Consider the following 25,324-nt stretch of genomic DNA (forward strand, 5'->3'; position numbering starts at 1 on the left):
AAAAAACCCGCCTCGGCTTATACTCGAGTGAGTTAAAAAAAAGTCCGAAATTGACGAGAAAAAGGGGCGGGGCCATGCCGCTGGGTGACGCTCGTGAATCGGCCCGGCGCCCCTCCCTCCAATGCTGTTTCAGGTCGCCACGCAGCCAGCCGCATTACGATGTCCCGCCTCCTCTTGTGACAGACGGCACAGTGATCCAATGCTAGGAATCATTGTGCCGTGTGTCATAGGAGGCGGGACATCGTTACCGCGGCTGCATGGTGATTCAGATCCAGCTCTCCTCTCCCTGCAAATCAGCACAGTCTGCTCTCTCCCAGCTGAGCCAGGACACATCCCTGAGTGCCAGAATGGAGCCCCCACTGTCTCCACTCGGAACCCCGATCTTCAGAAACCCTGCAAAGGCAAAAATGCGCCTGGATACCTCTGCAGTCAGCCATGAGGTGAGTCTCAGTACTGCATTAACCTCTTCCCTGCCGATAAAAAAACCCTCAGCCTGACTCCATAGCTGCCTTCCCCACTGTGGGACAATCAGCGTGACATCTCATTACCAGGCACTGGCAGGCTGTACCTGATGGACACTGGCAGGCTGCATTTCATGGGCACTGATAGGCTGTACATGATGGGCACTTTTGAAATTTACCAGTAGCTGCTGCATTTCCCACCCTAGGCTTATACTCGAGTCAATAAGTTTTCCCAGTTTTTTGTGGTAAAATTAGGTGCCTCGGCTTATAATCGGGTCAGCCTATACTTGAGTATATACGGTATATACTGTAGTTAACCATGATTAATGCCGAAAGTGTCGATTTTAAGTGATACCCTTTATTGCTAGCTTAAGTTATTGAATGACCTTTCAGGCTTTATACAATTCTAAATCAGAGACTTTTATAAAGACTTAAGAAGTGATCTAAGTCAACACCAAACTCTAAACTTTCTGCAAGAAAAAAAGGAAGAAATTCTTACCTCGAACCTAGCCTACAGTTCCTTCCTATAGGACCTGGTGGTGGCACTGTCCCTCAATGCTGCCTCTTGCGAAAGTTAAGAACTCAAGTTTCTTTGAGAATGTACTTCAGCATTGTGCTATAGGACTGTCCAGGAGAAGGCGGCTCTGGGACACAGTGATGTCACCAGGGCCTACAGGAAGCAACTAGAAGGCAGTGTCCAAAGTACTGTATTTTTTTTTTTTTAAACCTTTGGGTGTTTTAGCTTTTTGTTATTTTATTTATTTATTTGTTTTGAGGGACAGGAGGCTCAGTAATAAGTGAACCTTGCATTTTCATGTTAGGCTGGCATTAAAGACATTTCCCTTATTAATGGTTGACCATTAAGCACCTATAGAGACTCTCTGCAATTGACCTTGCCTTCCATGAGTAAGTTAAAATCCTCATTTGCATACACAAGCATTCTTCCCCCTGCACCTGGCAGTCCCAAAATCTTATAAACTTTCAAGGAAAAAGGAGGCTGACACCCTTTTCCTGTATCATTGGAGAGACAAATGTCTTCTGCTTTATACACAGGATGCCAACAGGCATGCTGGCAGAACATGCACCGGTAATGAATAACATCATAGATGCACCGTTTATCCATAATTTTTGTAAAATATTTAGTGCAGTTTTAGAAAATGACCCAGTTTTTAGTTTAAATCGCCCCTAAAAAACTGAACAGCATTGTGTCTCACCGCATTTTTCTTCAGATCTATTTTGCCTGAGATCCAATCCTGCTTTTGCACCTCATCCTCTGTCCAGGAAATTCCCTGGTCATCAAGTAGGAGCCGTGGGGGCTCTCCTCTCCCTGTAAATATATATGTCTCATATTAGAAAAAAATATCAGGTAAGAAACCAAAAGAGCTTTTAAATGTGTTATAATAAACAGAAATAATGATTAATAATAATGAATTAAAAAGGAGTTCCCTTTTCAAAAATGGCATAGTATAAAATATTGCTATACCGCTAGCAAAAACTTTTTTTTTCAAACTTTTGGAAAGAGTAGGGGACAGTTAGAAACCCTGTCAGGTTTTTGCACTGCCTATCACCCCATGTGGGGAATTTGCATTGTTCAACATTTGTCGCCAAGACACGAAATTAAAGAATATCTCTCCTACTGGACACAAAGCAAAAAAAAGAAAAAAGAACAATAGTAGAGTGACAGCAGAAAAGGACTAAGCCTGAACATACATTATACAATTGTCTTGTACAATTTTCCTTGATTTACCCAAACCATATAATATGAGATCAAACCTAAACACTTTCAATTTGTATGCAATCAGGCAGGCCCTTGCACTACATAGTTGAAGGTAAATCGAAAGAAAATGGAATAAGAAAATTGTATAATGTATGGCTAGCCTAAGGCTGGATATAGATGGATCATAATGTTTCTGGTTCAGAAGGGACCGGACAAATTTCAATCCATCTATGGCCCTTGTTGTTTGAGAGGAGATGCACTAATGATCGACTCCTCTCAAGGGGGACTGTTGATACATAATTATTCCATCAGCACTTGCAGCTAATCTGTTGTAGCACTGATCAGTAAATTCTGACAGCAGAGAAGTGCCGCTGTCAGAATACAATAGCGCATTGAGGAGGATTCCTCCATACACCTTTGAATAGGTGGATGGGGTAACCCGTTGCTTTTTTTATAAAAAAAAAAATGATACACCTATGGCCAGCTTAAGTGGTCTATTGTGTAAGCTTAAGGTAAATCGAAAGAAAATGGAATAAGAAAATTGTATAATGTATGGCCAGCCTAATGCCGCGTACACACGGTCGGAATTTCCGACAACAAATGTTCGATGTGAGCTTGTTGTCGAAAAATCCGATCGTGTATATGGTCCATCGGACATTTGCTGTCGGAATTTCCAACAACAAATGTTTGAGGGCTGGTTCTCAAATTTTCCGACAACAAAACATATTGACGGAAATTCCGAGCCCGTGTACACAATTCCGATGCACAAAATTCCACGCATGCTCGGAATCAAGCAGAAGAGCCGCACTGGCTATTGAACTTCATTTATCTCGGCTCGTCGTACGTGTTGTAGGTCACCGCGTTCTTGGCGTTCGGAATTTCCGACAATATTTGTGTGACTGTGTGTATGCAAGACAAGTTTGAGCCAGCATCCATCGGAAATAAATCCACGGTTTTGTTGTCGGAATGTCCGATCGTCTGTATGCGGCATAAGGCTGGATATAGATGGATCATAATGTTTCTGGTTCAGAAGGGACCGGACAAATTTCAATCCATCTATGGCCCTTCTTGTTCGAGAGGAGATGCACTAATCATCAACTCCTCTCAAGGGGGACTGTTGATACATATTTACTCCATCAGCACTTGCAGCTAATCTGTTGTAGCACTGATCAGTGAATTCTGACAGAAGAGAAGTCCCGCTATGAGAATACAATAGCGCAGCGGGGAGGATTCCTTCATACACCTTTGAATAGGTGGATGGGGTAACCTGTTGTTTTTTTTTTGTACAAAAAAAATTTAAAAAATGATACATCTATGGCCAGCTTAACCAGTTCCCGACCGGCGCACGCCGATGTACGTCGGCAGAATGGTACGCCATCATGTGCGTGCCGCCGGCTGGGACCTCCGTGAGTCAGGTCGCAGGTCCTGTGGACTCCATCGCCGGGGGAATACCCGCAATCGCCTCACGGAGAGGAAAAACGGGGAGATGCTAATGTAAACGAGCATCTCCCCGTTCTGCCTAGTGACAGTGTCACTGATCTCTGCTCCCTGTGATCGGGAGCAGAGATCAGTGACGTGTCACACGAAGCCACGCCCCCCCCCACAGTTAGAATCACTCCCCAGGACATACTTAACCCTTACACTGCCCCCTAATGGTTAACCCCTTCACTGCCAGTGTCATTTACACAAGAATCAGTGCATTTGTATAGCACTGATTGCTGTATACATGACAATGGTCCAAAAAATGTGTCAAAAATGTCTGATGTGTCCGCCATAATGTCACAGTCACAATAAAAATCGCTGATCGCCGCCATTACTAGTAAAAAAAAAAAATTATTAAAAACTATCCCCTAGTTTGTAAACGCTATAACTTTTATGCAAACCAATCAATTAACGCTTATTGCATTTTTTTTTACCAAAAATATGTAGAAGAATACGTATCGGCCTAAACTGAGGAAAAAAAATGTTTTTTATATATTTTTGGGGGATATTTATTATAGCAAAATGTAAAAAATAATGCATTTTTTTCAAAATTGTCACCCTTTTTTGTTTATAGCGCAAAAAATAAAGACCACAGAAGGTGATCAAATACCACCAAAAGAAAGCTCTATTTGTGGGAAAAAAAAGACGTCAATTTTGTTTGGGAGCCACGTCGCACGACCGCGCAATTGTCAGTTAAAGCGACGCAGTGCCGAATCGCAAAAAGTGCTCTGGTCTTTGGCCAGCAAAATGGTCCGGGGCTTAAGTTAAGTGGTCTATCGCGTAAGCTTTTGTTTTATTAATTTTCAGCTGGGGTGGGATGTTTTTATTTCCTTTTACAATAATAGTTTTTTTGTCTTGATTACTGTTTTAGTCTGAGTATAGATATAGGTTTATTCCAAGCATGTTTAACCACTTCAGCCCCGGAAGGTTTTACCCCCTTAATGACCAGGCCATTTTTTGCAATATGGCACTGGGTTACTTTAACTGACAATTGCATGGTCATGTGACGCTGTACCCAAATAAAATTGATGCCTTTTTTTCCCACAAATAGCAATTTTTTTGGTAGTATTTAATCACTTCTGCTGTTTTTGTTTTTTGCGCTATAAACAAAAAAATAGCGACAATTTTGAAAAAAAAAAACCAATATTTTTTACTTTCTGCTATAAAACACACCCAATATAAAAATGTAAAAAATCACATTTCTTTATCAATTTAGGCCAGAAATTATTCTGCTACATATTTTTGGTAAAAAAAAATCCCAATAAGCGTATATTGACTGGTTTGCGCAAAATGTATAGCGTCTACAAACTATGGGGTATTTTTATTGCATTTTATTTATTTATATATACTAGTAATGACGGTGAGCAGTGATTTTTAGCGGGACTGCAACTATGCAGCAGGCAAATGGGACACCTAACTGACACTTTTGACACTTTTTTTGGGAACCAGTGACATTATTACAGTGATCAGTGCTAAAAATATGCACTGTTACTGTGCTAATGACAGTGGCAGGAAGGGGTTAACACCAGGGGCGATTAAAGGGTTAAGTGTGTCTCTAGGAGGTGCTTGCTAACTGTGTGGGAGATGGACTGACTGGGTGAACATACAGACCTGTAACCCTGGTTAGCAGGAACAGAAGATCTCTGTGTCCTCCCCTGTCAGAATGGCAATCTGCCTTGTTTACATAGGCAGATCAATGTTCTCCTTTTCTGAGGAATGATAGTGGGTGGCCAGCGGACATCGTGTCCTGCGCTGATTGGCTCCCCCTCTGTCCAATGGGCACACGCACAGTATCTATTGCACGAAATTACGTATATATGCGGTGGGCGGTCTTTAACCCCTTGCCGACCGCCGCACGCCGATGTAAGTCGACAAAAAGGTTTTTAAAAAGTTAATACACAAGGCTGGTGCGCCTCTGTTTTTCTTTTATTTCGGTTGGTGTGCTCTCACCTGTAGACACTGCTCTTTAGATTTATGCATGTCTAAAATGTATTCATAGAGGTCACTAGTTAATGAAAATAATATAGGCTTTTTTACATTGCAATTTATTTCTGTATTTTTTTCTAGTGATTGTGAGCGGTGGTGGACCATTTCTTTTGAATTGGTCCTGTCTCATCCCTTTACAGAGTGGAGACGTGCGCCATTGGAGGTGCCCTTTTTGGAACTGCTGTGACTGTTGGGGATCCCAGTCCACCTGAGGGATATTGTGTCCACTCTTGGGGGCTCCTACTTGCTATCTTGGTCCTCTTTTCCCCCTCTGTTCTCCCTTCTTTTCCCGCCCCTGCTTTCTTCTTGCCCCTTTTCCCTGGCCGTTGTGGAGCTGCGGCTGACCGATTTCCCATTGGATGCTGTAAAAGTTTTGAAAGCCTTTGTGTAACATACATGGTCAGTAGGGATGAGCCAAACACCCCCCGGTTCGGTTCGCACCAGAACCTGCGAACGGACCGAAAATTCGCACAAACGTTAGAACCCCATTGACGTCTATGGGACTCGAACGTTCGAAAGCAAAAGTGCTCATTTTAAAGGCTAATTTGCAAGGTATTGTCCTAAAAAGGGTTTGGGGACCCGGGTCCTACCCCAGGGGACATGTATCAATGCAAAAAAAACTTTTAAAAACGGCCGTTTTTTCGGGAGCAGTGATTTTAATGATGGTTAAAGTAAAAAAAAAAAAAAAAGTGAAATATTCCTTTAAATATTGTACCTAGGGGGTGTCTATAGTATGCCTGTAAAGTGGCGTGTGTTTCCCGGGTTTAGAACAGTCCCTGCACCAAATGTCATTTTTAAAGGAAAAAATCTCATTTAAAACTGCTTGCGGGTTTAATGTAATGTCGGGTCCTGGCAATATGGATGAAAATCAGTGAGACAAACGGCATGGGTACCCCCCAGTCCATTACCAGGCCCTTTGGGTCTTTTATGGATATTAAGGGGAACCCCGCACCCAAATTAAAATAAGGAAAGGTGTGGGGCAACCAGGCCCTATATACTCTGAACAGCAGTATACAGGCGGTGCAAACAAGACAGGGACTTTAGGTTTGTTGTTAAGTAGAATCTGTTTGTCATTTTGAACTGGTACATTTTTAACGTGTTTAGCTCCAGCCAAAAAACCTTTTTTAAGCTTTTTGGAAAACATAGGGAAGGGTTATCACCCCTGTGACATTTGTTTTGCTGTCTTTCCTCCTCTTTAGAAGATTTCACCTCACTTTTTGTCCCAATGACAAATGTTTTTTGAAAATTTGGGGGTTTTTGTGGAACAAGGATTGGAAAGCATCAGGAAATGTTTTTCCCATATTAGCTCTTACAGGAGAGAATTTCCCTTCCTAGGGGTAGATTTCATCTCACTTCCTGTTGTCTCCTTCCGTTTGCAAGTAGGAGTCGTTTGTAAGTTAGATGTTTGAAAGTAGGGGCCTGCCCTATATACTCAGCAGAAATTTGGCCCTTAGGTGTTGTTGTGGCCACAACAACGTAAGCCCTCATAGGGCCCTGCTGTGAAATATTAGATCAAGAATTGTAATTACATGCCCCTGTTGAACAGGGGCAGAAAAACTGGGCCTTTGGTGGTGGTGGTGGTGGTGCTGGTGCCACAACACTGTAAGTCCTCACTCGCTCTTGGTGGGTGCAGAAATGGGCCCTGCTGTGAAATATTAGATCAAGAATTGTAATTACATGGCCCTGTTGAATAGGGGCAGAAAAATTGGGCCTTTGGTGGTGGTGGTGGTGCTGGTGCCACAACACTGCAACCCCTCACAGACACTCTAGTTGGAACGCAGGAACGAGCCCTGCTGCAAAGTATTGCATCAAAAATTGTAATTACACGCCCCTGTTAAACAGGGGCAGAAAAATTGGGCCTTGGGCACTGGTGCTGGTGCCACAACACTGCAACCCCTCACAGACACTCTAGTTGGAACGCAGGAACGAGCCCTGCTGCAAAGTATTGCATCAAAAATTGTAATCACACGCCCCTGTTAAACAGGGGCTGAAAAATTGTGCCTTAGGCATTGATGGTGGCGCCCAGAACCAAAAAATGTTCTTTCAAGCTATCAGCGTGATGATTGAGGAGGAAGAGGATAATTACTCAGGGATAGTCACTCAGCATCAGCATAGGCAGTCTTTGAAGGGATCTGAGATTTCAAAAAAAATTATTCGGTTACATCAGCATCAGGTGCTTGGTAGCTGGTGGTAATCCAAGACTGATTCATTTTTATGAAGGTCAGTCGATCGACCGAGTCGGTGGACAGACGCACCCTGTGATCGGTTACAAAGCCTCCAGCAGCACTGAATGTGCGTTCCGAAAGAACGCTGGATGCAGGACAGACCAGTAGCTCAATTGCATACTGTGCAAGCTCTGGCCAGTGATCCATCCTCAAGACCCAGTAACCCAGAGGATTTTCGGTGGGAAAGGTGTCCAAGTCTGATCTTGCCCCTAGGTATTCCTGCACCATGTAAAACAGACGCTGGCGATGGTTGCTGGAACCGATCATACCTTGGGGCTGCGGACCAAAAAATTGTCTGAACGCATCGGTCAGACGGCCACCTTCTCCACCGCTCCTTCTTTGACTGACCGAAGCCTCAGCAACACGTTGTCCAGAAACAGGAGTTTGTAACCTCCCAGTCTCTGGGAACGCGTTGCACAGACCTTTCTGCAAGGCCTCCCGAAGATGTTTCATCCTCTGCTCCCTCTGCGATGGCAAGATAAGGTCTGCAACCTTACCCTTGTAACGTGGATCAAGGAGGGTTGCCAGCCAGTATTGGTCCTTCTCCTTGATACCACGAATACGAGGATCCTTACGCAGGCTTTGCAGGATCAGGGAGGCCATGCAGCGTAGGTTTGCTGAGGCATTCGGTCCGGAGTCCTCTGGGTCACTAAGGACGACATGGTCCGCAGCCACCTCCTCCCAGCCACGTACAAGTCCATGTGTTTCTTGGGACTGATCCCTTAAAGGCTGCTGCTGATGCTGAGTGCCAGGCTCCACCTCCATACTGACACAATCTTCCTCCTCCTCCTCCTCCTCCTCCTCTTCCTGTGTGATCGGCGGGCATGCAGGAACACTGTCTGGATAAAGGGGGCCTTGAGAGCTAAGGAAGTCCTCCTCTTCCTGCCTCTGTTCTGCCTCAAGTGCCCTGTCCATTATTCCATGCAGCGTGTGCTCCAACAGGTGGACAAGGGGGACAGTGTCACTGATTTATGCACTGTCACTGCTCACCATCCTCGTGGCCTCCTCAAATGGTGACAGGACAGTGCATGCATCCCTGATCATGGCCCACTGGCGTGGGGAAAAAAAACCAAGCTCCCCTGACCCTGTCCTGGTGCCATAGTTGCACAGGTACTCATTGATGGCCCTCTGCTGTGTGTGCAGCCGCTGCAGCATGGCCAACGTTGAGTTCCACCTGGTGGGCATGTCACAGATTAGGCGGTTCTTGGGCAGGTTAAACTCCTTTTGGAGGTCCGTCAGCCGAGCACTGGCATTATATGACCGGCGGAAATGCACACAGACTTTCCTGGCCTGCCTCAGGACATCCTGTAAGCCCGGGTACCTGCCCAAGAACCGCTGCACCACCAAGTTAAGGACGTGAGCCAAACAGGGCACATGGGTCATTTGTCCCTGTCGGAGGGCAGAGAGGAGGTTGGTGCCATTGTCGCAAACCACCATTCCTGCCTTAAGTTGGCGTGGTTTCAACCACCTCTGAACCTGCCCCTGCAGAGCTGACAGAACCTCTGCCCCAGTGTGGCTCCTGTCCCCCAAGCACACCAGCTCAAGCACCGCATGGCATCTTTTGGCCTGCGTACTTGCGTAGCCCCTTGAATGGCTACGGAGCACCACTGGTTCCGAGGACAAAGCACGGGAAGAGGCCATGGAGGAAGAAGAAGAGGAGGGGGTGGAGGAGAGAGGTGTGTCACAATCATTAGCATTTTGGAGGCGTGGTGGCGGAACAACCTCCAACACTACTGCACCTTGTCCTGCATCCTTCCCAGCTGCCAGCAGAGTCACCCAATGCGCCGTGAAACTTAAGTAATGTCCCTGTCCATGCCTGCTGGACCATGAGTCAGCGGTAATATGCACCTTACCGCTGACCGCCCTGTGCAGCGAGGCATGGACATTGCCTTCCACATGCCGGTAGAGAGCCGGAATCGCCTTCCATGAGAAAAAGTGGCGTTTAGGTACCTGCCACTGAGGCACCGCACATTCCACAAACTCACGGAAGGGGGCAGAGTCTACCAACTGAAAAGGCAGCAGTTGAAATGCTAGCAATTTTGCCAAGCTAGCATTTAACCGCTGGGCTTGTGGATGGCTGGGAGCAAACTTCTTTCGGCGGTGCAGCAGCTGGGGCAGGGAAATTTGCCTGGTACAATCTGACGTCGGTGTACCAAAAGCAGATTGCCCACAAGTACTTGGCTGTGACACACCTAATTCTACACCTTCATTCCTCTCAGTGCAGGTCTCAGAGAGGACTGAAGGTATAGTGGGGTTGGAGATCTCAGCTGATGAGGAGCAAGGAGAGGTCCTCTTTGTTCTTTGGTGTGGGTCTTTTAGATACGCTTGCCAATGAACTGCATGGCAGGTCAACATATGTCTGGTCAAGCATGTGGTACCCAAGCAGGAGATGTTTTGGCCACGTGAGATACGCTTGAGACATATGTTGCAAATAGCAGCGGTGCGATCTGATGCACTCGTCTCAAAAAAGGCCCACACCAAAGAACTTTTTGAATAACGCGCAGAGACTGCAGCACCCTGCACATGTGGAGCTTTGGGGTGTGATGCAGTCAATGTGCTGCCCTTAGGCTGGCCCCTGGAGGGCATCCTGCCTCGTTGGTGATGTGCCGCCTCCTCCTCCTCCTCTCTCCTATCAGCACCCACGTTGAGTCAGTGACCTCATCATCCCCTCCCTCCTCATCACTGGAGCAAACCTGGCAGTATGCTGCAGCAGGGGGAGCATGACTGCCAGATTGCTGTCCTTCTTGAGCACCCCCTCTGTCCGTGCTCATGTTACTGCCTTCATCAAGCTCAGTATCATCATCAGAGCCTTCCAAACGCTGGGCATCCTCCTGGAGCATGTACCCAACACTGTGGTCAAACAGTTCGAGGGACTCCTCAGGAGGACATGGTGGGGCTAGGGAAGGAGTCACTGATGACATTGAGCCGAGGGAAGAGGCCGCTGCTTTGCCAGACAAAGTACCCTGGGCATGGGTGAGAGAGGATGAGGAGGATGAGGACGGCTTGGTCATCCACTCGACCAAGTCTTCCGCATGTTGCGGCTCAACACGGCCAGCTGCTGAAAAAAAGCCCAAGCTTGTCCCACGGCCACGTGCTGATGAGGATGCACCATCTTCACGACCAGCACTAGACACAGAGCCTGCTTGCCCTCTCTTATTGGCTTGTGACTGTCTGCCTCTCCTTCTTGGCCTTCCAGACATACTAATGGCCTGTAGCTGCACTAAGCTGGGATATGTATGTATATATATATATATATATATATATATATATATATATATATATATGTACTGATACTGCAGCTAGCAAAATCAACTGCCTGCCTGTAGTATGAGAACACCACCAACCTTCTACAGGTAGCTTTAGCTGAACACTGTGAGGTGGACGCACCCCACTAACTTGTAGGTTTAGCTGAACACTGTGAGCAGGATGCACCCCACTAACTTGTAGGTTTAGCTGAACACTGTGAGGTGGACGCACCCCACTAACTTGTAGGTTTAGCTGAACACTGTGAGCAGGATGCACCCCACTAACTTGTAGGTTTAGCTGAACACTGTGAGGTGGACGCACCACACTAACTTGTAGGTTTAGCTGAACACTGTGAGCAGGACGCACTGCACTAACTTGTAGGTTTAGCTGAACACTGTGAGCAGGACGCACCCCACTAACTTGTAGGTTTAGCTGAACACTGTGAGCAGGACGCACCCCACTAACTTGTAGGTTTAGCTGAACACTGTGAGCAGGACGCACTGCACTAACTGTAAATAGTCTAGCTGCCTGACTGTGGTATTAATAGGATCAAAAGAACACCAGCAATTTTCTTCAGGTAGCTGTATATACTGTAACAAGACAAGCCTGCCTGTCAGTAAGAAGATAACAGGAACGGATCTAGCTGAACACTGTGAGTAGGACGCACTGCACTAACTTGTAGGTTTAGCTGAACACTGTGAGGTGGACGCACCACACTAACTTGTAGGTTTAGCTGAACACTGTGAGCAGGACGCACCTCACTAACTTGTAGGTTTAGCTGAACACTGTGAGCAGGACGCACTGCACTAACTGTAATTAGTCTAGCTGCCTGACTGTGGTACTAATAGGATCAAAAGAACACCAGTAATTTTCTTCAGGTAGCTGTCTATACTGTAACAAGACAAGCCTGCTTGTCAGTAAGAAGATAACAGGAACGGATCTAGCTGAACACTGTGAGCAGGACGCACTGCACTAACTTGTAGGTTTAGCTGAACACTGTGAGGTGGACGTACCACACTAACTTGTAGGCTTAGCTGAACACTGTGAGGTGGACGCACCACACTAACTTGTAGGTTTAGCTGAACACTGTAAGCAGGACGCACCCACTAACTTGTAGGTTTAGCTTAACACTGTGAGCAGGACGCACCCCACTAACTTGTAGGTTTAGCTGAACACTGTGAGCAGGACGCACCCCACTAACTTGTAGGTTTAGCTGAACACTGTGAGCAGGACGCACTGCACTAACTGTAAATAGTCTAGCTGCCTGACTTTGGTACTAATATTATCAAAAGAACACCAGTAATTTTCTTCAGGTAGCTGTATATACTGTAACAAGACAAGCCTGCCTGTCAGTAAGAAGATAACAGGAACGGATCTAGCTGAACACTGTGAGCAGGACGCACTGCACTAACTTGTAGGTTTAGCTGAACACTGTGAGGTGGACGCACCACACTAACTTGTAGGTTTAGCTGAACACTGTGAGGTGGACGCACCAAACTAACTTGTAGGTTTAGCTGAACACTGTGAGCAGGACGCACCCCACTAACTTGTAGGTTTAGCTGAACACTGTGAGCAGGACGCACCCCACTAACTTGTAGGTTTAGCTGAACACTGTGAGCAGGACGCACCGCACTAACTTGTAGGTTTAGCTGAACACTATGAGCAGGACGCACCCCACTAACTTGTAGGCTTAGCTGAACACTGTGAGCAGGATGCACTGCACTAACCGTAAATAGTCTAGCTGCCTGACTGTGGTACTAATAGGATCAAAAGAACACCAGAAATTTTCTTCAGGTAGCTGTATATACTGTAACAAGACAAGCCTGCCTGTCAGTAAGAAGATAACAGGAACGCATCTAGCTGAACACTGTGAGCAGGACGCACTGCACTAACTTGTAGGTTTAACTGAACACTGTGAGGTGGACGCACCACACTAACTTGTAGGTTTAGCTGAACACTGTGAGCAGAACGCACCCCACTAACTTGTAGGTTTAGCTGAACACTGTGAGCAGGACGCACTGCACTAACTGTAAATAGTCTAGCTGCTTGACTGTGGTACTAATAGGATCAAAAGAACACCAGTAATTTTCTTCAGGTAGCTGTCTATACTGTAACAAGACAAGCCTGCTTGTCAGTAAGAAGATAACAGGAACGGATCTAGCTGAACACTGTGAGCAGGACGCACTGCACTAACTGTAAATAGTCTAGCTGCCTGACTGTGGTACTAATAGGATCAAAGGAACACCAGTAATTTTCTTCAGGTAGCTGTAAATACTGTAACAAGACAAGCCTGCCTGTCAGTAAGAAGATAACAGGAACGGATCTATCTGAACACTGTGAGCAGGACGCACTGCACTAACTGTAAATAGTCTAGCTGCCTGACTGTGGTACTAATAGGATCAAAGGAACACCAGTCATTTTCTTTAGGTAGCTGTAAATACTGTAACAAGACAAGCCTGCCTGTCAGTAGGAAGATAACAAGAACGGATCTAGCTAAACTGAATACAGTGTATATATATATATATGCAACACCTGGGATGCATATATATACACAATACACTGTAAGTGCAGCTAACTGACTGACTGTTCTGCCTAATCTATCTAACTCAAATCAAATGTCACTGTCTGTCTCTCTCTCTCTCTCTCAATGAACGCCGGAACACACACTACACAGGGCCCGCCGTGCAGGCGGCCTTATATAGTGTGGGGCGTGTACTAAATCCCCTGAGCCATAATTGGCCAAAGCCTCCTTGGCTTTGGCCAATTACGGCTCTCTCTACTGACGGCGCTGTGATTGGCCAAGCATGCGGGTCATAGTGCATGCTTGGCCAATCATCAGCCAGCAATGCACTGCGATGCTGCAGTGAATTATGGGCCGTGACGCGCCACACGAATTTGGCGCGAACGGCCCATAACGTTCGCAATTCGACGAACGATCGAACAGCCGATGTTCGAGTCGAACATGGGTTCGACTCGAATACGAAGCTCATCCCTAATGGTCAGTACCTATACATTTTTTTTTGTATAACTTGATTATTACACATATGACCAATAAGGCGTTGTTGTTGTAAATACAGTAATCTTCTAATGCATTGTATATGTTTACAAATTCTGTCCTTTTTCTTTTCTAACCATAGACATAAATTTAGTCGTCACTAAACCTATTACTCCTGAAGAAGAGGTTTACCTTCAAATACCTCGAAACATTGGGTTTTTTCTATTGCTTACAATTTCACAATAGAGTTGGTTAATGTTTTGTATCCAATCACTACATCCATGAATGTGCATCCATTTTAGACGTTCAATTTGCTATGTCATAGTTATTTTTTATCTTTTTCTACAATAAATATATTCTTTTAATTACTACTTTTTCTCACTTTATATATTATTACCAATCTGCCAGTGACCCAAATTTAAAGTCCCATTAGAGGACACACACACTTTTTTGAGTGATTTGGGAGAAACTCCATCCTATTGTTACATACATTCTTCTAACCTGAGGCCCACCTCCATGGCAGCATTTGTGTTCTCCTGGCCTGAGGTCCATCTTCATGAATGAAGGAATGTCCACACAAGTAACCTTTTAACATTTTTTACTGTGAAACAAAAGGTCCACAACTCCGTACAGTAGCTTTTTTAACTCCATACTTCAGACCAGCAGTCAGCAGTACAGTATATATCAGTGCACTAAACTTGAACTAAGAAAATGCAGTCATCTCTCCCACCTCTCCGCTGTGAGTCCTCCTTTTTTTGGGCCCCATCCCGACTCTCTCGACAGCTTAGCCCCGAAGGGCCCTTTCCTTTCCAGGCTACAGACTTACACTATGTATGTTAGGGGTAATGTGTTCCCATACTTATTTCGGCTAGGACACCACCCACAACAGCTTATAACCTTACTAACGCTAAGTACACTAGGGACTAGGTAGGTAGGCGTACACGCAGACAGCAAAAAAAAAAAATATAAAAAATTATCTGGGGGTCTAAACTTTCCCAACTATATCCAAAACAAAACAAAAAAGGTTTGCCTAGAGACATACTTTGGCTTGTCACCTCCAAAAGGATGCCACATTAAGCAAAATCTTCACTTTCACAGTAGTACTGGTCATGGTAATTTAGTTTTGGAATGTGAGTGTAACCTGTATAGATCATCAACTTACCTCTTACAGGGAAATAAGTTAAAACTAATTCAGGCACTGCAAGAGAAAATAATATAATTATGTCATTTACATAGAAAGGGTTTTAAAAGTAATGCTAGCCAAATATATTGAGATATCTACCACGATATTTATCCAAATAAAACTGGCAGCAAATTCAGAGAAACTCTAGATTAACACAAAATTTATTTAGCTTTTTTACTAATATTAAAAAAATGTTGTTCAATTAGTAAGGTGATTGTAGCTATATCAGAGCAACTGCAAAAAGCTGAAATGACAGTTGAATACTGTTTTTTAGGCTACTTTCACACTGGGGCGGGGGGAGTTTTAGCGGCGCTTTACCATTGTTATAGTGATGCTTTTCAGCCGCCAACTTTTAACACCCCCTAGCGGCCACAGGAAAGGGTTAAAAGCGCCCGAAAAGTGCAGCTGCCGAATCACTTTGCAGGCGCTTTGGCAGCGCTACCCATTGATTTTAATGGCAGGGGAGGTTTAGGAGTGGTGTATACACCGCTCCCCTACCACCCCAAAGATGTTGCTTGCAGGACTGCAAGAGCACCGCTCCAGTGTGAAAGCACTTGGGTTTTCACACTGGGGCTGCAGAAGAGGCAGTGTACAGGTGCTATTTAGGCGCTATTTTTAGTGCAAAAACACCTGTAAAACACCTCAGTGAGAAAGTGGCCTAAGGATTAAGTTTAATTCATTATTTTTTGTTTTTAAATTAGCACAAGGTATGGTACTAATTTTTTCATGCAGACAGCGATATATCACCATTACATATAATGTGTGACAACAAACCATACAAAAAAAAAAAACGTGATCATATATTAAAAAAAAAAAGGGGTTGAAAAAACAAAAAAAAGTGTCCATTGCTTCTTCTATATCATAAATATAATTAAAAATAAATCTAATAACAGTTCATATAATATCTTCAATTAAATAAAGTGTTCCGTGCATTCAAAAATTCTTCAAAAGTCCACATGCAACATGAAGAAAAAGGTTAAAAATTCCATCTCCACGCAAGTTAACATGCTCCACTTTCAGTATTAAGTCCATAGGCGTGCGCACAGGGTGTGCCAGTATGCCTGGGCCCACCCTAATCACGCTGTGCTGCGCAGATTCCCCTTACTGCTTGGCTGCAGAGAAAGGGACTGGGAAATCTCTGTCCTCAGTGCCTTTCTCTGTCTCAAAAGTGAGGCTGTTCAGACCCTTGATATTTCACCCAAGTCCCCCAATAGGGCTCTTAATAAATTGTAAAAATAATAATAATAATAATAATAATAATAATAATAAATGATTGGAAAAAATAATACAATTGTAAAAAAGTTATAAAAATAAAAATTAATTACTGACACCAATCCCTACTGACACCATCTACTGCTCTACTGCTATATATATATATATATATATATATATATATATATATATATATATATATATAGTGTGTGTGTTTAGGCTTTGGGGTGCACACCCTAATGAAATAGGCTGCGCACGCTTATACGCTTATGATTAAGCCCCATACACACTATTAGATTTTCTGCAGATTTTTGTCTTCGGATATACCAAAACCATATAATATGAGGTCAAACCTTAAGAGTTTCAATTTGTATGCAACCAGGCCCTTGCACTACATGGTTTTGGTAATTCTGAAGACAAAAATCTTCAGAAAATCTAATACAGTAAAACCTTGGATTGCGAGTATAATTCATTCCAGAAACATGCTTGTAATCCAAAGCACTTTTATATCAAAGCGGATTTCCCCATGTGAGATAATGGAAACTCAAATGATTTGTTCCACAACCATTTATTCATAGGTCTTTCAGTTTATAGTCCATATAAAAAGATTATAGCAATGTGACCAGGTTATGTAACCATAAAATGTCCATCCATAAACGGAAGCCTCCACAAGGCGATTAGAAGAAAAATCCAGCAGGAGCTACAGAGTATAAAAGAGAAGAGAGGCACCTCTAAGTGTAGCGATATGTTGATAAATGTTGTACCTTCATTAAATGTAACCGTATTGCTACACTTAGAGGCGCCTCTCTTCTCTTTTATACTCAGTTGTGACATGACGCTACTTGTATATCAAGACATCACTTATATATCAAGTCAAAATGTATTTAAAAATTTTGCTTGTCTTGCAAAATGCTCTCAAAACAAGTTACTCTCAAACCAAGGTTTTACTGTAGTGTGTATGGGGCTTTAGAACCACCACCAAATCCTGCTAAATCATTCACCACCAAGGCCTGGTTCACACCGATGCATTTTTTAGTGCGTCTTCAGCTTTGCAGAAGGATGTGGAATTCCCTTCCACAGGCGGTGGTCTCAGCGGGGAGCATTGATAGCTTCAAGAAACTATTAGATAAGCACCTGAATGACCACAACATACAGGGATATACAATGCAATACTGACACATAATCACACACATAGGTTGGACTTGATGGACTTGTGTCTTTTTTCAACCTTACCTACTATGTAACTATGTAACACACTACAGTACATTTAACATGGTTTCCTAAGGATATAGTTCACATCTGTGCATTTTATGGAAAGGGCCAGGGACTTTTTTCTGGTTTTTGGTTCCATAGACTTCAGTGGAGCAAAAGCGTGTATTGAAAAGCACAAATTGCACCTGCAATATGCAAACTGCAACCTGCATAGGTATGAATCAGGCAGATCATAAACTCAGGGGCACCGGGAATATTTCCACCAAACCGTCTCAAATGATCAACAACGGTAAACTCCATGCTCCAAACAAAGGGGTGTTATACAAGAAAAAGTGAACTCCTAGCATAAAACCATTAAAAAAACATTTACTCAATAAAACAACCCAATCCACTTACACAATATGAACTTGCTACAGTGCAAATATGTTTTACCAGCTCGATTCGACTGCATCCTCTGATCGCGAGCGGTGGGTGTCAGTGGGAGGAATATATATTGTGTAAGTGGATTGAGCCGGGCTGGTAAAATATATTTGAGCTGTAGCAAGTTTATATTGTGTATGTGGATTGGGTTGTTTTATCAAATGTTCTAATTACCTTTTATACAGTTTTTTCAACACTTTAACAACATGAATATATGAACACGTTTTTTGATGAGTTCACTGTAATAGAACTCCAATGGCCTCCACAGTCACCAGATCTAAATCCAATAGAGCACCTTTGGGATGTGGGAGATTCGCATCATGGATGTGCAGCTGACAAATCTACAGCAACTGCGTGATGCTATCATGTCAATATGGACCAAAATCTCTGAGAAACGTTTCCAACACCTTGCTGAATCTATGAAGAATTAAGGCAGTTTTGAAGGCAAAAGGAGGTCCAAACCAGTACTAACAAGGTGTACCTAATAAAGTGGCTGGTGAGTGTATATATACAGTATATAGTGAATACAATTGCTACACAAGTCATATTGTAATTGAATGTTATTAAAAATTATCTTTCCTTTTCACTCTGCAGCGCAGTAATTTTCTATAAAATGCTATGCAATATGGCTACCTGGAGGTAGTCTGTATATAGATGGTGTACAGATCACCCCTAGAAAATCATGTCCTGCTCGTGTGATTGGCTCTCTGATTTTCCCAGGTGTCTGCACTATGATACAAGTCAGACATTGGGCATCCCCCGCAACAAAAATTGCATTATTGGTGTGATACCCCCAAAGGGAAATCACATCTAAAGGGATACAGACCCTGCCACTTTCCTCATTAGAACCCCGCAGGTGCAGCAGCAGATTGATAATTATAAAATCACTCCCATAAAGACAGACAAACAAACAGCTATTTCTTCAGAATTAAAAAAAGGTAGGAATCTGCACCAAAGTTTAGCTACTTGTTAACTGCCTGTGTGTCTGCTGTAGGCAAAGCAACATAATGGTATGTCGCTGCCTACATCTGGATTTAAGGCACATGTGCCCCCCCCCCCCCCCCCCCGGCTCCAATAATTCACAGCAAGGACATGCTGATCGGCTGTTTACACTCACAGTCCAGAGCTCTGTGTTGACATTCAACACAGGGTTCTGTACACAAGGAACGATCTCTGTGTTTTTTATCTCTGCAAAACAGGGATGAGAAACTTGGAGATCATTAGTAAAAAGCAGCACACTTTACACACATTACACATACATGACAAAAGATGAAAAACATAAATATATAACTGTGTATTTTACACTATTGAAGGCTCCATTTCTCCTTCTATTTTCTACATGTGGTGTCAAATCTGGGCATGTGAACCGAGTGTGGTGTTTTACAGCAGCTGTTCAATTTAATCTTTGAGCTTGTTTTCCAAACAGAAGAGTGAATGGCAACATCATCTGGTGAGCTTGTTTCTTATCAGGATCTCCCATTCATCACTCTGGTGGAGGAATTGGTGTCATCATATACACATATTTCTTTTGCACACTTTAATAAGGGTTGTCTTTTTTTGGTGTGGATTTATAAGACTATTTCACTATTCTTATATGTATACATTGTTTCACCGTATATTTATATACATATATACATTTTTGTGTTATTAAGGACATTATTTGTCTTTTATGGACACATTTAAGAGCGCTACTGTGGATTATATTATATATACACGGTTATATATTTATGTTTTTCATCTTTTGTCATGTTTATTTTATTTAAGTAACAGCTCTATTTTGGGGAATTTTTGAATTCTAAGGCTCCTTTCACACGAGGCGGACTCCGTTTCTACGGAGCCCGCCTCGGTCCGCCGGCTCAGCGGGAGATCTGTCCATTGATCTCTGCTTAGCCGGCGGATGACAGGTCCCTCTCTGCTCACCGAGCGGGGAGGGGCTTGTCAGGCGCCGCTGCTGCCTATGGAGGGATCGGACGAAAATGGACAGCATGTCCGTTTTCGTCAGATCTCACCCGATCCGATCTGCCAGCGTCGGACCTGGACATAGAGCCATCCGTCTGCTTTTAGCGGATCGGACGGGGTTGGATGTCAGCGGACATGTCTCCGCTGACATCCGACGCTCCATAGACTAACATGGAGCGCCTGCTCAGGTCCGCCGTCAAAACTGACAGGCGGACCTGAACGGTCCGATTGTGTGAAAGGGGCCTAAAGCGCATTGTTTTTGTATTTACACATTACACATAGTTAGGTACATATTTAACCCTTTGATCGCTTTAGATGTTAACCCCTTCCCAGCCAATGTCATCAGTACAGTGATAGTGTATTATATTATCATTGATCACTGTATTAATGTCACTGGTGATGTCATTGGCAGTTATTCAGTTCCCCCCAGCATCAGTTAGTGTCACATTGACTGCCGCACTATTGCAGTCCTTTTTTAAATCACGGATCGCTGCCATTGGTAGTACTGTATAAAAAAGAAAAAAAAAGCTCTATTTGTGTAAAAATATGATATACATTCTATTTGGGTACAGTGTTGCCTGACCGCGCAATTACCAGTTAAAGTAGCGCAGTACTGAATAGCAAAAATTGACCTGGTCATGAAGGGGGTACAATCTTCTGGGGCTCAAGTGGTTAAAATACCTGCAATGTACATAGATCACCCAGACAGGAATGTTTTTTCCCAACAAAAGTGGAGTTACTCTTTAAGGAAGATGTTTGTCTTTTTGATTCTTTCAGTATCTTGATCATGTGTTTTTTTTTTGAACTTACAATGTATTTAGGGTATATTGTGTGTTATTACATTGTATATTAAATATTTATTTTTTTATAATAGTAACTTTCTGGGCTTTACTGGTACTTGTATTGTACTGGTAGTTGTATTCTATAAACTTTTTTTTTTTTTTTGCTATGGTAAATGTGGAGTTTTTTTCACTTGAATGTTTCTTGATGTGGCCAAACTGGACCTAACCCATGCTGAAATGTATTTTAACCATATGAGGTCAGGTACTTGTGCATGTGTCTATGCCTACTACCATTTGCTCTCAGGAGGGTAGCCATTAAAGCTGCCTAAAATCTGAAACGAGAACTTACCAACTCTTTAGGCAAACTTAAACTATGCACAGACATCGCTGTCTGTTTGTGTATATTTGACGTTCACTTTTTCCCTAAAAGTTGACAGCTGCAGCTCCAGTCATTTTTTATTTTATTGGTTATGACATCATGATAATCCCCCAATGACTGTCTTTTCTAGCGCTTAAGGTCTGTGTGGTTATTTTATAAACTTAAACTACCAGCTCCTAAGGAGCCCCTTTATTTCTCTCTCCTATAAGACCCTGAGTTGTTAGGGGACTACTGGCCTATCCTAACTCATATGTCCCTGATAGGTAGCCCTGTTTACCACTAATGCTATTATATGATCCTTTGTGACTGATCACCACTTACATGCGTATTACTCTGCTTCTAATCCTGAGGGTTCTATTTCATATTGTTGCATCACTTTGCAGGTTTTTCATTATACTGATTACGGGTAAATTACGGCATGTCTGTACCTATTTTGTCATTGTGAAAACTCAATAAATATATAAAAAAAACTGCCTGCACTACATCAAAAACTCCCACTTTATGGCTTAAAAAAACAAAACAAGGAAAATGGATTTAGTCCTAAAATCTCCTAGCTCACAAAACAGAAACAAAAGTAAAAGAGTTGGCTATTCTATTATGCCCCTTGACATATTTACTTATTGTTGTTAGTCTTGATTGACCGGTATGCTGGTTTAAAAGCTTGACTGTCTGTGACAGGTTTTTATTGAAAACTGTATGCTGAGTCATTATGACTTTCACTAACAAAGGAAGAGAGGGGAGGGACACTGTGGTTACAGTACACTGGTTGAAATAGGAGAAGGTAGATTCTGTTAATATGTATATATAATATACAGTGGGGACAGAAAGTATTCAGACCCCCTTAAATTTTTCACTCTTTGTTATACTGCAGCCATTTGCTAAAATAATTTAAGTACATTTTTTTTCCCTCAATGTACACACAACACCCCATATTGACAGGAAAACACATAATTGTTGACATTTTTGCAGATTTAAAAAAAAATAAAAACTGAAATATCACATGGTCCTAAGTATTCAGACCCTTTGCTCAGTATTTATTATAGAAGCACTCTTTTGATCTAATACAGCCATGAGTCTTTTTGGGAAAGATGCAACAAGTTTTTCACACCTGGATTTGGGGATCCTCTGCCATTCCTCCTTGCAGATCCTCTCCAGTTCTGTCAGGTTGGATGGTAAACGTTGGTGGACAGCCATTTTTAGGTCTCTCCAGAGATGCTCAATTGGGTTTAAGTCAGGGCTCTGGCTGGGCCATTCAAGAACAGTCACGGAGTTGTTGTGAAGCCACTCCTTCGTTATTTTAGCTGTGTGCTTAGGGTCATTGTCTTGTTGGAAGGTAAACCTTCGGCCCAGTCTGAGGTCCTGAGCACTCTGGAGAATGTTTTAGTCCAGGATATCCCTGTACTTGGCCGCATTCATCTTTCCCTCTATTGCAACCAGTCGTCCTGTCCCTGCAGCTGAAAAACACCCCCACAGCATGATGCTGCCACCACCATGCTTCACTGTTGGGACTGTATTGGACAGGTGATGAGCAGTGCCTGGTTTTCTCCACACATACCGCTTAGAATTAAGGCCAAAAAGTTCTATCTTGGTCTCATCAGACCAAAGAATCTTATTTCTCACCATCTTGGAGTCCTTCAGGTGTTTTTTCGCAAACTCCATGCGGGCTTTCATGTGTCTTGCACTGAGGAGAGGCTTCCATCGGACCACTCTGACATAAAGCCCCAACTGGTGGAGGGCTGCAGTGATGGTTGACTTTCTACAACTTTCTCCCATCTCCTGACTGCATCTCTGGAGCTCAGCCACAGGGCTCTTCTCCCCGATAGCTCAGTTTGGCCGGATGGCCAGCTCTAGGAAAGGTTCTGGTCGTCCCAAACGTCTTCCATTTAAGGATTATGGAGGCCACTGTGCTCTTAAGGACCTTAAGTGCAGCAGAATTTTTTTGTAACCTTGGCCAGATCTGTGCCTTGCCACAATTCTGTCTCTGAGCTCTTCAGGCAGTTCCTTTGACCTTGTGATTCTCATTTGCTCTGACATGCACTGTGAGCTGTAAGGTCTTATATAGACAGGTGTGTGGCTTTCCTAATCAAGGCCAATCAGTATAATCAAACACAGCTGGACTCAAATGAAGGTGTAGAACCATCTCAAGGATGATCAGAAGAAATGGACAGCACCTGAGTTAAATATATGAGTGTCACAGCAAAGGGTCTGAATACTTAGGACCATGTGATATTTCAGTTTTTCTTTTTTAATAAATATGCAAAAATATCAACAATTCTGTGTTTTTCTGACAACATGGGGTGCTGTGTATACATGTAATGAGAAAAAAATGAACTTAAATGATTTTTAGCAAATGGCTGCAATATAACAAAGAGTGAAAAATTTAAGGGGTCCCCACTGTAGGTACTAGTTTGATTTGTTTAAAGCAGGAACAAAAAAGCAACCCAGAGAGGATCAGTCAATAAGTTAACTGCTAATGTAATCCAGGGGCTTCCATTCTTTAGTGTTCCTGGACAAGGGTTTAGAAGGTTTAGGTACAAGGGATGCCAGACAATGTGCAAGGTATCGCCATCTGTCACACAGCCTCAGATTATTGTAGCAGCCTCCCCAACCTCCAAGGGCCTAGTGGTGACCCCCAGAGGTCAGAAGGGCCGACATTCCTCCCCAGGGTGCAGGTTCCTTGGCCTGGTGGGTGTTGTGCAAGGTGAAAAGATGGGCGCCAGTCACTTTTAAAAATAAAGAAAAGAGATTTTATTTCTCTTAACAGGAACAGTGTTAGAGAGGGGTAGGGCACAGGCAACCCTTAGGCAAATGCTATAGCTTGGCAGACTCCTTAGACAAAATTAGAATAGGCAGACAGCTATACAGAAAAAGGGCCTTTAAGCTGAATTCAGCAATCTGTATTTCGTTGCAACTGCTGTCTCCTATAGCAACAAGCTCCACTCACAGCTACCCACTGGATTCCTCAAGCTTAACTCACAGCTACCCGCTGGATTCCTCAAGCTTAACTCACAGCTACTCACTGGATTCCTTGGATGAGTTCTATCCTGAAGCTTTCCCAGCCACTTCACAGTCCCCAGCTGATGAAGAGTCTCCTCTGGTACTCCTTCAGAACTCCATCCCTCTACACATGCCTCCGGCAACAAGAGTGGTTGACCCTCTGGCAACTTCCTCTCCCATGCCTCCTGGTAATGACCAGACTCTCTCCGACAGAGCCCCTGACACACGTGGCGAGGCCCCAGGCTTCAGGCCTACTCCTCTGCTGCTCCATACACGCCCTCCAAGGCCGCAGCCTGGGTGGAAAAATACCCTGATCACTTGACCTTCTCCGAATAAATAGCTTCTCCCAGCATCCTTGTGGCCAAAGAAACTCCTGCTGATTGGCTAAGAGAAGTATATACACTCATAACCTGAATCCACGATAATTCATTACACTGAAATCAAAGGTAACAGTGCCACCTTTTGACAAAAGTGAGAAATCACAGTTAACACCAGGCTTAGGAGAAACCCATTTGATCAATAGACTACAAATTAGCCAGGCTAGCTACCACCTAGCACAGCTAAACTAGTAGCCCTGTTTAGGACAAAGGTGCTACATTATTATGAGAAGCCAATGATCCTCAATTCGGACCTAGGTAGCAACCTAAAACAGCATGCACACATTGACACTAAAGTTATCACAGCCTAAAATATCACTAGCTACCACTCACTCAAATTCTAGCTGGCTGGACACACACAGACAGATACAACTCTAGCATGCAGTCTCATTCTCTCTAGGGCCTCTTGCGCATGGATGTAATCATTTTACTGATGTTTAACCTCAGGATCTTGTTGACAGAAAGTGAGGCCCGGAACGAAAGGACTGCAAGGAGGGATAGTGTAGGGCCGGGCATGACAGTGTATCTAAGGGAGACACATATGGGGTTAATGTGGAAAGGAGAAATGGGAGTGGCAAGAAAGGGGAAGGTAAGAAAGAAGTTTTTGCCAAAGGGGAGTGGTTATATTTATAGAGGGGGCGGTGCAAAGGGTCAGTGTGAAGATGAACTTACAGGAGGAGGCAGTTTTTCT

The 25,324-nt window shown here is 43.5% G+C and overlaps 1 protein-coding gene across 1 annotated transcript in view; it reads right to left on the reverse strand.

Moving 5' to 3' along the window:
- Positions 1-25,324, reverse strand: part of LOC141106728 (glutathione S-transferase P 1-like) — a 40,138-nt gene that overhangs the window by 14,665 nt on the left and 149 nt on the right. Inside the window, exons 2-3 of the mRNA XM_073597661.1 lie at positions 15,275-15,310; positions 1,676-1,788 (exon numbers count right to left, since the gene is read on the reverse strand). Coding sequence (XP_073453762.1) covers positions 1,676-1,788; positions 15,275-15,310 — 149 coding nt within the window. The remainder of the gene's footprint in view (positions 1-1,675; positions 1,789-15,274; positions 15,311-25,324) is intronic.

Source organism: Aquarana catesbeiana, linkage group LG08 (genome assembly GCF_042186555.1).
Source record: "Aquarana catesbeiana isolate 2022-GZ linkage group LG08, ASM4218655v1, whole genome shotgun sequence".
Classification (NCBI taxonomy): Eukaryota; Metazoa; Chordata; class Amphibia; order Anura; family Ranidae; genus Aquarana; species Aquarana catesbeiana.